We start from the raw sequence: 13522 nt of genomic DNA, 5'->3' as shown, positions 1-13522 counted from the left end.
TATAAGTCGCCCAAAAGATTTCAATATTTTTAGCGGGAAACTAAAATATTTTTAGCGGGAAACTAAAATATTTTTAGTGGGAGTTAGAAGACTTTCAGAGAAGTCTTCTAATCGCCAGACGACTTACATGTTAGTCGTCTAGACCTTAAACATAACCCCTAAACTAAATTAACTAACTAAAAACTTCATAAAATCAAATTAAACTTAAAAATTGTTTACTATACACAGAAATAATCACATGTAGGTAAAAATTTAATTTTTCAAAAAAAACATTTAAACTTTCCAAAATCTAACCCTAAGATTACATACAACACTCCAACATATGTTGCCAAACCGCCGACCAAAGAATATCATGATTCACTACTTTCACTCAACTATGTTGAAAACAATTCAATTTTATTATATCTTAATTTATATCACTTAAAACTGTTTATAATTACATGATTTTGATTTTTCGCTTATCAAAATATTTTTTACAAAATTTATAAATTATTTTTAAGATCAACTGTAACTTCCGTGGACGTCGTCCAGAAAACTTAACAGAATCTCAAAAGACTCAGAAGACTTAGCAGGGCTATGTTCGTAAAAATGAGTTATGTTTTTTTGTTTGGTCACAAGGAGCTGACTGTAATTTCACAAGGCTTTTGGATTACTTTTGCATTTCGATTCAAGTTTGGGTATATTTTTACAATCAAAATTAAGTTTTGAATCATATTCGGTAAATCCCCTGTAATGTTCTTCATATAATCATACCACAGACTAGCTAGTTTATTGTAGAATCATTAATTTGGCGTGGATCAACTCTACAAAGAGAATACGATTTGAAAGGTTAGTGGTTGGTTGGGATGCCAGATAAACTTAATTAAATTTGGTATAGAATTTTTTCAAAAAAAAAAAAAAAAAAATTGGTAGAGAATGAAAATATAGGACCTACAAGGTTATTTTATTATTAAGAAATGAGAGCAACTTGATGGAATAGTGATATATTTTGAGAAAAAGAATCGTTAACTTTTCTCGTTTGATATACGACGTCCATATAATTGATCTATTAATATTCTCATATTAAAGGCTATCAACTTTCTTCTTTTCATATGAATTTGCATAGAATCTATTTTACAAATGATCGTCTCTAAATAATTATAAAATTCATCACACATATATATACATATATATATATATTTGCTTTTATAAAAAAATTAGCATGTCTTAATTTTTATTATATCAAAACTATCTATCATACAAAAAATTACTGTTTGTGAACGGAAAACAGGTAAATGATGACATGGCAGGACCTGTGGACACCATGGACTACTCCACGTGGCAAGATTAAGTCTCTGTTGCATGCTTAGGACCCACCAATCACGAGTTGTGCCGAAAAGTTTGGAGAAGCCGTTGCTGTTAGCAGTTTAGTCAAAGCCATCGACTCAATGGACAAAAATATATTTGTTTTTTCAATATATTTGTTTTTTTCTTCTCTTTTAAAAAAAAAATTGGCCGAAAAGAAAAAAAAGGTTAATTTGCTGAATGCCGATATTTGAGGAAGTATTAGTTTTGTAGTAAGAAAATAAAGAGAGAGATAGGAAGAAAAAAGAAGAAAGAAAGGAAAATGTTTAGCTAGTGAAATATAATATATTTTGTGGTTATTGATTCAAATTTTCCAAGAAAAAAAGGTAAGATTTTTCTTTGACAGGGTTTTATTTATACTATGCTTTTCTTTCCATAAAGTACACAGTCCTGGAATTTCTCGTTTGGTGGTTTGCACTAAGAGTTTCTGGCATCCAAAAATGCCATGTGATAAAAATTGTCAAAAATGTAAAAAGTACCTCATGCGACCGACATTATGCTTGGTTTTCATAAAGTGCTAACTTACTGAAAAATGATCGATATAATTGAGATTGATGCAAGTCTAACATGAACTTATGTCTAACATATCAATAATTAATTTTTATTAGAATGTTTCTAATAATCACTCAACTCATACATGAATTTATAATCTTGACAAAAATTGTTTCAGACTTTTCTCAAAAAAGAAAAATTGTTTCAGACTTTGGTCAAGCGTAATTAGCCCAACAGATGACAGATCGCTAATATTAATGATCCGAGAAGAGTGGGTTAATGTAACTGGGACAATTATTTGCATATGATACTATTATGCCTCGTAGGGATCCACATGTTAGGTAGAGACACTCTCGATTCGTTACACGTGAGGTGTCGGTTCAGAAGTTTGCTTTGAACCATGCATAAATGCCCTTTAAAAAAAAATCATGCATAAATGCCATGCAACTTGACGCATATGTTATTACCTTCTTGCAGAATCACATATATACATATGCGGGTGTTACGTATATATACATACCTGCTCCTTCGCTATCGAACTGATACATTATGATTACGTTTGTTCAAGTTACTCTAAATACGTATTCTGACGAAAAATATTGTTTTACCAGAACGAGTCATGGTGGTAAACGAGTTGCGGCTGTAACTTCCGCCACCCGGGTTCGATTCGCGCTGGGAGGGACTATTTACATTGCTTGGGTTCCCGGCAAAGAGGTGAAAACACTTTTTTTCTTAGCAAAAAAAAAACATCGGAATGCTGTTTTAGTGCATCAGATTCAAATCAGGATCTGAAAAATGATAATTAAAAGTTCCTATCAATTGTGAATCGAACAGTTTAAAAATAGTGGTCATGAGAATATTTTTTGAATAGTTTAGTCCTAACATCACGTTTTTATGAGGTTTCCTTCTTGTAGAAGTTACTAAGAACCCTATTCAGATTCTTTATATATAACTTCATAACTAAATCCTGATGCATGCATGCGCGGGGGACATAATCAGGACTCAGGAGTGGACACAATTAAATATTTCATACCAATGAAATATCATATATGGTATTCGATTAACTTGGATGGTTAATAGATTATGGATGAATATGTTTCTCGCAAAAAGGTTTTCTGTAAATCATTATTGGATGGAAACTTATGACGGAATCAAGCCGTATGAATACTTTGCACACAACAATGAGTCTGAGGAATATCTATTAGTGATGAACTACTAAGAGCGTGATTACTAGAGGTTCTTAGGGTTAGGTTTTTCTCTTAACTTTTAACTAAAAAAAAAAAGCTAAGAACCGGTTCTTAAATAAGATATTTAAGAGCCGATTCTTAATTTTTTTATTTAAAAATTAAGAGACATGTTCTTATATTCTGCTAAGAACGCCCCAATAATCATGCTCTAACCCACGTGGCATTCAGTAAATTTCAACAGCTATATATAGTGTATAGACTGTAGCTTAAAGAAACTAACTAATGAAAATGCTTGATGCAGTTAAAAGAAACTTTTTGTCGTATTAATAAAATTACATGTTAGGGGTTATAATTGGCTGATGCAATATTAAAGTCTTAATTCGAGCTAGCGTGATAATTTTTTGTTCGATATTCTTTTTTTTTAAAACACATTATGAAATCACAATTGTACTATGTTAAAGAATATGGGTTTTCGACTGTATATCGTACTTCGTTTTAGTGATTACGAAACAATGGAGACAAATTTTACCAAAAAAAAAAAACAGTGGAGACAACGTATTTATGGAAAAAAAAGAACTGAAGATCAAAATATAGAACGGCCGATGTCTTCATACAAGAGAGAGGTAACTCTTTTTGGATAGGCCTCACGAAGAAAATTATATTCAAGGGAAATTGAGATGTGTGTATATATGTACTTGACAGTTGACATATCTAAACAATTTAGGAGGGACTATATTTCCGTTACTAGATTTGGATTAATTAGGTTTTCTATTATACGGATACATTATTTTTTGGAACTAAACAGTGTAACTTTTTGAAATTCATGATACATAACAACTAGACGAAGTAACAAAGTATATAACATTTCTAACTTAATAATTTATAACAAATATCTTTGCTAAATAATAAACCTGATAACTCATGATTTCAAACACAAGTAAACTAAGAAAATAATTAACAAATAGACTAGCATATGAAGAAAGTGTTTTTATTAATTTCATAAACCATAAAATCATATCTCAACTTTATAATTTAATACATGATATCTAACTACCAGTTTGTCTAGTTTTCTTCTAACATCAAGATAATAAGAAATTTGAAACAGAACAAGAAAATTTATATGCTGAAAAAGAAATAATCGTTCATTTCATTGATAGAAATTTGTTATTATATTTATCTCGAGTACAGGAAGATTACTAATAAAAACAAATTAGGACCAGCGACAAAATAAGAATAAAAATTAGAAAAGGCATATAGTGTTAATGGGAGGGGACCACGATGGCGGTTGCGGGGAACGCTGCAACGTTAAATTGAACTTAACGATCGGTGAGAACGGAAAAGCCGATTTGTGGGGCCCACTAACCATATAGGAGTAGTAATCAGACCCACACTCAAATGGGTTCCAGCGTTCACACACACCACAATATCTGAATTTTCTTTTTACTTTTTAGCTAAGTTCAAATGTTGTTCAAAAAATTAAAGTTGTTGTTTTTTTTTTCCTACAATAATTTGTAACTATAAATACAGACCATACCACACTTCAGCCTCTGTCTCTCTCAAGCCCACACACATACATTCTCACTCTGTTTTCACAACTCAAATCTCATTTTCTTTCTCATTCGCAAACAATGGGTAAATTGTTTAGTTAGTTAGAATTAGTGCATAAACACACTTATATGTTTCACATATCCTTATCTTTTTCTGTTCCTTTTGTTGTTTTCAGTAAGATTCATTGAAGAAAGCACAAAACATGTGGACAAAGAAACAGGAAATAAATCAAATACGGATGTAACGACGGCAAAGAAGAAAGTTCTTCAAGATCTTATCATCAACAATGGAGGAGGACTAATCAATTCATGGGTTGATTCCATGAGAGCTTGTTCTCCTACTCATCTCAAATCTTTGATGAAACAAAGCTCTTGGCTCGTACGTATATTAGTCAATGATTATCAAGCTCTAATTTATGTTGTTTTTTTTTCTTATAATAAATGAAACTGTATAATTTTGCAGAAAGAACATCCATCTGCTTTAGAAATGTTCGAAGAGATTCTTCATGCTTCGGAAGGAAAACAAATCGTTATGTTTTTGGATTATGATGGCACTTTATCTCCCATTGTTGATGATCCAGATCAAGCTTTCATGTCTAAGCAGGTTCATTTCTAAAACCTAACAAAAAATGTACTTATTGAAAGTGTTTTGGCTTATTCTTTTTTGGGTTTGATTTTTAGATGAGAAGAACAGTGAGGAACCTAGCAAATTGTTTTCCGACTGCCATAGTTAGTGGGAGATGCAGAGAAAAGGTATATAAGTTTTCAAATAACACGATCTTATTAGTAATGATTATATATATATTGAAGCTAAATAAAATAATGATGATACTTGTCAGGTTTATAATTTCGTGAAATTGACCGAGTTGTATTATGCTGGAAGTCATGGAATGGACATCAAAGGGCCAGAGCAAGGCTCCAAGTATGAGGCAGTAAGTTTTTTTTTCTCTATACTTTTAACATAAATAATTCATTATATATTTTTCTCAATTTTAATTGTTATTGTATAATTACAGGATAAATCTCTTCTTTGCCAACCAGCTACAGAGTTCCTCCCCATGATCGACGAGGTCACATTCTCCTTCATTCTTCAGTCTACTTTATTTGAATAATAGGAAGAAACGAATTTATTGTTACTAACAGTATTTTATATGTTTTGGTTCAGGTGTATCAAAGATTAATGGAGAAAACAAAATCAACTCCCGGAGGCAACGTAGAGAACAACAAGTTTTGTGTCTCTGTCCACTTCCGACGCGTCGATGAGAAAGTACGATAATATTCTTTTTTAATATTCCATTTTATGCAATAAAAAATAATATTAACCCATCAGTAAATTTGTTTATATACTGACAGAACTGGAGTGATTTGGCTAACCAAGTTCGATCAGTAATGAAGGACTACCCCAAGCTCCGTCTTACCCAAGGAAGAAAAGTAAGATACTAACAATTAATTAGTTCCTACTTTTTAACGTGACCAGAGTTTATTTTCTTAATTAACGGGTTTATGTTTTGGTATAATCGTTCAGGTTTTGGAAATTCGACCTATCATTAAATGGGATAAAGGCAATGCCCTCGAATTTTTATTAGAGTCACTTGGTAAAATCTTCATCGAATAATTAATTATGAGTAATATGATTAGTATTGAGATCAATGGTTGTTAATTAAATTAGTATTGGCTTGTGTAGGGTACGCTAATTGTACCAACGTTTTTCCCCTTTACATCGGCGATGATCGCACAGACGAAGATGCATTTAAGGTATATATATATATATAGAACCTCGTAATGACAGGAAGATTCATATTTTAAAAATATTTTTCGATGATCGAAATAAATTTGATGTTATAGATACTGAGAGAAAGAAGACAGGGTCTTGGCATTCTTGTTTCCAAATCTCCAAAGGAGACTAACGCGTCTTACTCTTTGCAAGAGCCTGATGAGGTAAATTGATATATATAATTCGATATAAATATTAAGTTCATATTAAGTGTTTTACAAGTCCTTAAACAATTTATGTATATTGTGCACATAGCTGACTACATTTTTTTCTTTCTAACAGGTTATGGATTTCCTGCAACGGTTAGTGAAATGGAAACAACTGAGATCTGGAGCATGATTAGAGCTATAAAAAAAGAGAGATATCTTTTTAATAACTCGTTAATCCAGTTTTTTTCCTGCTCGTGGTGTACTCAATGTATCTTTCACAAACAAATTTGTACTGAATGCAAATGTAAAATTTCTTTTAAAAATGTAGATCCATTCTCAAAGAAAACATTTTATATAATAATCGATCATATATGGAATTATATACAATTTATCTCTGCGCGTGAATATATATACTTGACTTATATCTAGATGTCATCATGATTCTCAAAATAAAATGAAGCTAGTATAAGTATTATTTTCACTTCAGTTAAAATTTTAAAAGATAAGTCCGCATTTCAATATTTTCTAATGATCCCCCCCCCCCCCCCCCCCAATTTAAAATAGAAGTAATCAAAGTGAAAACAAATCTAGGAGATATTGATGCATCTGGTACAATTATTTTTGAGTTGAGTGTAAATTGTTAATAAACAGTTAAATATATATTTAAAATGAATTGTTGAGTTGTGTGAAAAGCCAGTTTACAAAAAAAAATGTTGAGTTGTGTGTTTTATAGTTTAGTTTGTTCTGATAGTCAGATATAACTACATACAATTAACTAAATAAAACTGGGTTATATATTTTTCGTCTGTGCAGTTCAAATAGTAATTTTAGTTTTTATGGAGTGAACATCTCTAGTTAAGGTTTTTTTGGGCAGTCTTTGTTTATATTATTGATTAAAGCCACAGGTTTTCTCAGATTATAGAATCTTTAGATAAGCTAAGCTCATTGCATATTTGCATGGAATCTATTTGCAAAGAAGAAAGAATCCTTTCATTTACAAAAATAAAAAGAAGGAATCCTTTTTATTTGATTACTAAACCATAAGAATTAATGGAATATTCTATTAGGCAAAACTTGGGTGGGAAGATAGCGTCAAAGAGACTCGACCTATGATCGGATCTTTACTGCTAAGCTTAATTAACTAAGACTTACTTATATAGTTAATTGTTTTAAGTAGAGTAAATAATTCCTAACTATATACGTAACCAATTACATATTTTGGATGGAATCTTATATATTATAACTTGTCTAACTTTACGGATCCCAATAAAACTTCACCAATAAGAGAATCTCTCTGACAGCACAGCTAAATATGCTTTAAAGTCAATATCAACAATTTGTGTGAGACCTCGTTCATTTTCTTTTCTGGTCACTACATGTTTTTTTTTTTGTTACTGAAAAGCATACCGATGTAGCATATCCACAATGTGTATGCTGTCATTTCATTTGCATTATAGGCAATGACTTAGTAACTTGATCGAATTTGATTTTCCATTGTTTTCACGAAGATTAGCTTTTGTAGATTATCTAGGTAGTCTAATCAAGATAATTTAGATTTTTAAACTCACTCCTGAATATTTACAAGATACATTTACAAAACAAATTTATATTTATTTAATTCCTGAATTTATTGTTAGTAAGCTTTTAATATTCCTGAATATTTGAATTGTCAGGGTCACATATCCAATGTGGTCAATTCAATACTTTGACTCATAGAGAAGATGAAAACTAAGACTTTTCAATCCTTTCCTCATATTAATGTAAACAAAAAACAACTACCTAATTAAATAATATGTTCGAAGGACCAACTTGATTGACTTCTTATATCCTATACATGGACCTAATTATAAGTGTGTATGTAGCCATGGGAGACAAGAAGAAAATCTTTTGCTAATGATTATAATATGGTAACTAGATAAATCATTATCGTTAACTAGGCTTTCATTAGGGTTTTGGTCTCACATTATTGGCTGTCTACTTTGAACAAACCATACTTCATCCGTATCCCCCGACATGCCACAAGATCATTATGAGATTTGGTGGCTCATTAATTTATCTTTAATTTTAAACTTTAAACTGTTTAACTGCGCCAAAATTATTATTGCAGTAATAATAATTTTATATGAAATGCGTATATATTTTTAACAACCCTAAGTTTTTAGGGATGTTCCCTACTATAGAAAATAATGAAAATTCTTAAGCCAATTGGCCCGTGAATTGTGAAGCTTGTCCAGTATTTTCCGATAGTCGACACGTTTTAAACACTAGATTCAACTAATCTATTTTCTTCCAATTGGTTTCTTGTCATTCAACTTATTCAATGAACCTCGTAGTATTTAATTTAGTTGATTACGCAAACCCTAATTTGCTTCTATTAACAAGGGAATCAGCTCTAGATCCGAATCTTTCATAGAATTGTAGCTAGGTCTCATAATGCGTCTGGAAATTGAGTCGTTCGGCAATGGTTTATAAATAAATAGATGAGCAGTTACGATAAATTAATTCGGACTATGCAAACTATTTCACCAAAGCAATTCAGACTTAACAGTGAAGAATAATCATGTGCATATATATGTGTATGCATGTATATATAATTGACAAACCTCACCAAAATCATGTTTATTCTACTATCTATAAACTTTTTCATGCTACATGTACAATATCATTTATTTCAACAGCGGAAAATATTTGATAGGTTGATCTTACATACTATTATGATCCACTGACTAAATAAAGCACTATTTAGTTAATGCCTTTATTTGCCGCCAAAATAAAAGTTAATGCCTTTATTTTTTATTTTTATTTTGGAACAGTTAGTTAATGCCTTTATTTTTTCTCTCTCTTATTAGCTTAACAATTTTTCCTATTGGGTTAGGGTTTACACCTAAGGAGAAAGACATAATTAATATTAACGCATGACTCTAAACAATAATTGTTGAAAAGAGAAAAAGTTACGAGTGACGAGTTGGAATCCACCAGAAAAGGTGAGAGAGATTCTCTATAATTTCACTTTTCTAACTTTAGTTTCTCCAACTGTGTCCGTTTAAAGAAATATTTTTTAACATTACAGATAAAAAAATAAAAAGAAAACATATTTCATCCTCCAATTATTGGCCGACTAAAATTTATAAATCTTAGAAGCACAATAATAGGAGCATTCGACCAATTATTGTTCGCAGTAAGTTTCCAAGTTCGTAGGCCATAGGTCAATTTTAAGAGATTCATTAATTCGTGAAAGTATGAAAATAGTAGCAAAAAGACGTATTACTAATAATGCATGTCTTCTTTGAAATTTTGGTTGGCACACCAAGTGAATACAAGCGTATTCAAGTTGAAGTGCTTTAATCATAAAGATGAAGCGCATTACGATTTACTCAATTTGTAATTAGTTCTGAAAAATATATTGTAGTTTTAAAATATATGAACATAGCATTTGACCACAGAAATTTAAATAGAAACGCGAATAACAAAACATTAACTCTGGTTATTATTGGGCGTCTGTTCTATTAAGTGTCAACTTCTTACTACTAAAAAATTTAAATTTCACAAAAATGCGTAAAACTTTTTTTTTTGAACACTAAATGCTTAAAACTTAAAGTAACAAAAAACAGACCCTGATTCCTGAAAAGGATGTGTGAATATTAAACTGGAGTTGGGTTATAAAAAAAAAACAAATTAGACTGGAGTTATTTATATGTAAAAAACAACTAGCTAAGGATATAAAATTTAGATGAATGAAGCCCTTCAATTAACAAATTAAGACCAGCAAGACTAGCGTACTATCTGTTATAAATTTATTATACCTCATTTGATGTCTCCATACTGTAAAAGAAATATTAATATTTGTCAAATAAAAATGCCCAGGGACAGTTCACATGACCAAGATTCCTTTTTTGTGGATCATCTTAAGGTGTTTTTATGAATGACTTTGCAACACGTATTCTCTGAATTATGTTCATCATTAAGCATGTGGCATGCCACATCTGTTTTTTTCTAATGAATTACGAAGCATGCGGCATGCTACATCTGTTAATGTATAGTTGTATAGGAAGTTCCAAACTCTTTGGTGGCATGTGGAAGCATGTGACTCAGATGCCCTCATTATAGGGAGCAAAACTTGTGTGTCGATCTTTTACTTAACAATCCGCCCTGACACCTTCTTATGGATATGAGGAAATATTGTTGTGGTGTTAATTAAAATTATTTGTTTAGGAATTCTGAACGATTTTAGTGGATGATTGATGGGATTTTAACTAAATAAATCAAATAAGAAATCAGTATTTATTTAGGGAATGTGGCCAAGGTAGAAAGTACAAGAACTGAAGAATCATATAAAGAAACACAAATCAAGAGATTGCTAACAGAGCCATGGGTTCCAACGAGACCATGTGTAATCGTAGGAGAGAAGTTTGTATTGGTCTTTATAATTTCCGGCTTTTAACCGGTATCAGCAACCTCGTCTCCAACTCCAACTGGGTCTAGTGTAGAAGAACTGTTTTTGAGTAAAATAGTATGAATAACAAAAGAAATGTGAAGTGGCTGTTAATGTTTAAATTTTTTTTTTTTTGAATAAGATGAGTATGAATATCATCCCACATAAGAAGTTTCTAGGTAAGTATCATATGGATCTGTTTTTATTTTAGATTCAAAGTTAATTTGACTGCCCAAATAAAGCTTATTATTTGCATGGAACTTTTAGTAAAATAGAAGAATGTAAAATAGAAGAACCTTTAGTAAAAAGGAGCAAGTAGAAGAAAATTTGTCCTTTTAAAACATACAAACTTGAATTTGCATTCTCCAGTAAGTGGGCTGACATTTATTCGGCCTTTATTTATAGGCTTTCAATTTACATATATATGGGCTTGGCTTGTTTTTCTTAGTAAAAAAAATACGAATTGGGAAACAAAATGTAAAATATAAATTATTAAAATGAATTTTCTTATATTAAATTCATAATCCAACATATTCCAATATTTTATTTAGATAAATAAAGTGCCAATATTTTTTGCCAGTGATCGGTGTAAATGACAAATTTGCCTCACCTGTTGGTATTCACTATTCAGGTATTTGGCTAACTGATCCGTTCTCAAATCCACAACGGAACCATACACTGCCCTTGGTTAGGGTTTTGATCAGGCTGCCCTTGGTTAGGGTTTTGATCAGGTAGCCTTCTTACCGAGGTCGTTGGTTAGGGTTTGATCAGGTTTAATCCAGAGGCTGAAACAGGAGCCAGGAGGGAAGATGATGATTGGGGAGCTGTTAGCAGACGTGAAGGAAGTTTTAAGTGGTTTTAAGGTGAGCTTAGAGGATAAAAAAAAAACTGCAACGTTGTCCACCAACAAACAACAACTTCCACTCTTTATCAACTTGAGCAGTGGCGGACCAGACACATCAGGAAGCGTGAAAATCAGTCCAGTTTGACCAGTAACGTACGAGATCAAGCTATATCTCGTACGTTGCAATAACATAATCATCAAGACAAGAAAGAAATCACTTGTCCTGTCTTTTTCATCACACTGAAGCTCGAACAGCAACATTCTCTCACTTAACTGCAACAGCATACAAATAATGATCTTGATGGACTCACTCATGTCGGGAATCCTAACCTTTGATAACGCTCATCCGATTAGATTAGGAAAACAAATACTCTAAATTTGTTAACGTTGTTCCTTTTGTATTTTAAATTCAAGACCAAACTCACAGAAAAATAAATTGGTTTATTGTCACGCTAACCCATTAAACAAAACCACCAACTTTTCATAGAATTATGTAACAGATTTATATGAATGCATAATCCTCTCGTTGATGTTGCCAAACTACGGATTGATTCAAAATATATATATGTAAAAGCACAGTCACAATTGATTCAAGACAACATTCGTGAAGAACGCAAGAAAAGGTATGAACTGGGAACCCTAAGCACAGCATTAGACCATTCAACATTTCCCCAAACTTGACCATCTTGGCGCTTTTCAAGCGCAACTAACGCACAGCAAATAGTCTTATTTTGACAATGAGGACCAGGCCGCGCAAACTTGTCCCACAAGACTATGAGTTTCCCATTGAGGTTAACTGTTTCAATCAAACCACGACGACAACTCTTATTCAGTGAAGACAAACCCTTGACCGGTTTCCACTCTTTACACTCTCTATCGTACCACATGCAACTTTTCGTACCACAAGAGTATAATAGATTACCTATCGTTCACCTACTATCACCCACGAGTGCTTTTGCTGCAACGTTCCATTCACGTTTTTTCGGATCATAAACTGAGTCTTTTTCCTCGTTGCTCCTAACGTAAATCTTTCCTTGGATAATCTCTAACTTTCTTATGACTGAAGAGAAGCGTAGCTCGGTTCCAGGGTCAGGTAAAGGTTCCCATGTTTGAGTCTTCGTATCGAAAACCTCACCCCAACAATCATTTGCCGTGCAACCTCCCACTACGTATATCTTACCATCTAGGACGCACGCACTAGGATTCGATCGAGCTACGGTCAAACTGGGAGCTTTACGCCATAGAAGATTCTCTTTATTGCGGACAATCATGACAGGGGAAGGATGATAGAATTGTCTAAGTGCATACACTTGTGAAGCAACCGTAAGCATTATCCGTGGTACTATAGGAGCATAGATAGAGGGCACTTGTGCCAAGGTAGACTTCTTCATCTCTAGGTCAATCAAGAGGGTGAACCAATATGAGGGAAGAGGACGGTCAGGAAGCTGTAAGCAGACATGAAAGGAGATTTCATTTGTTTTGTGGTGAAATCGCGCGTGGTTGAGCTCGATGGATAAGATGAGAGAGCGAAAGGTTTTCGAGACTAGGGAGAGTTTAGGGTAGTACGATTTCGATACGCGTGCTAAGCAGTTCAGAATGATTACATCTGGAAGCGACAAAAACGATGGATGAGATGGTTCGTCCTGTTTCTTCTTTTTGCACGGTGGTTCCACTTCCAAATTCATAGCCGCAGAGACGGCGTACGTCTTGAACACACGAGAGGTTTTCAACTTTTCATTAATTAGGGCAAACA

The 13522-nt window shown here is 32.5% G+C and overlaps 1 protein-coding gene and 1 pseudogene across 1 annotated transcript; one reads left to right on the top strand and one right to left on the bottom strand.

Annotated features, from left to right (window-relative positions):
* Nucleotides 1-4514: 4514 nt before the first annotated feature.
* LOC106439198 (probable trehalose-phosphate phosphatase H) lies at nt 4515-6884 on the top strand. The gene is made up of 12 exons (XM_013880601.3): nt 4515-4655; nt 4747-4949; nt 5034-5174; nt 5252-5323; nt 5410-5502; nt 5587-5640; nt 5736-5837; nt 5924-6001; nt 6096-6165; nt 6255-6325; nt 6416-6508; nt 6627-6884. Exons 1-12 carry the CDS (start codon nt 4652-4654, stop codon nt 6681-6683), a joined length of 1038 nt encoding a protein of 345 aa, XP_013736055.1. The 5' UTR covers nt 4515-4651; the 3' UTR covers nt 6684-6884.
* A 4947-nt stretch (nt 6885-11831) lies between these two features.
* On the bottom strand, nt 11832-13454 carry LOC106373819 (annotated as a pseudogene).
* Nucleotides 13455-13522: the final 68 nt, after the last annotated feature.

Source organism: Brassica napus, chromosome C1, assembly GCF_020379485.1.
Source record: "Brassica napus cultivar Da-Ae chromosome C1, Da-Ae, whole genome shotgun sequence".
Classification (NCBI taxonomy): Eukaryota; Viridiplantae; Streptophyta; class Magnoliopsida; order Brassicales; family Brassicaceae; genus Brassica; species Brassica napus.
This window is presented reverse-complemented; position numbering and strand designations above follow the sequence as displayed.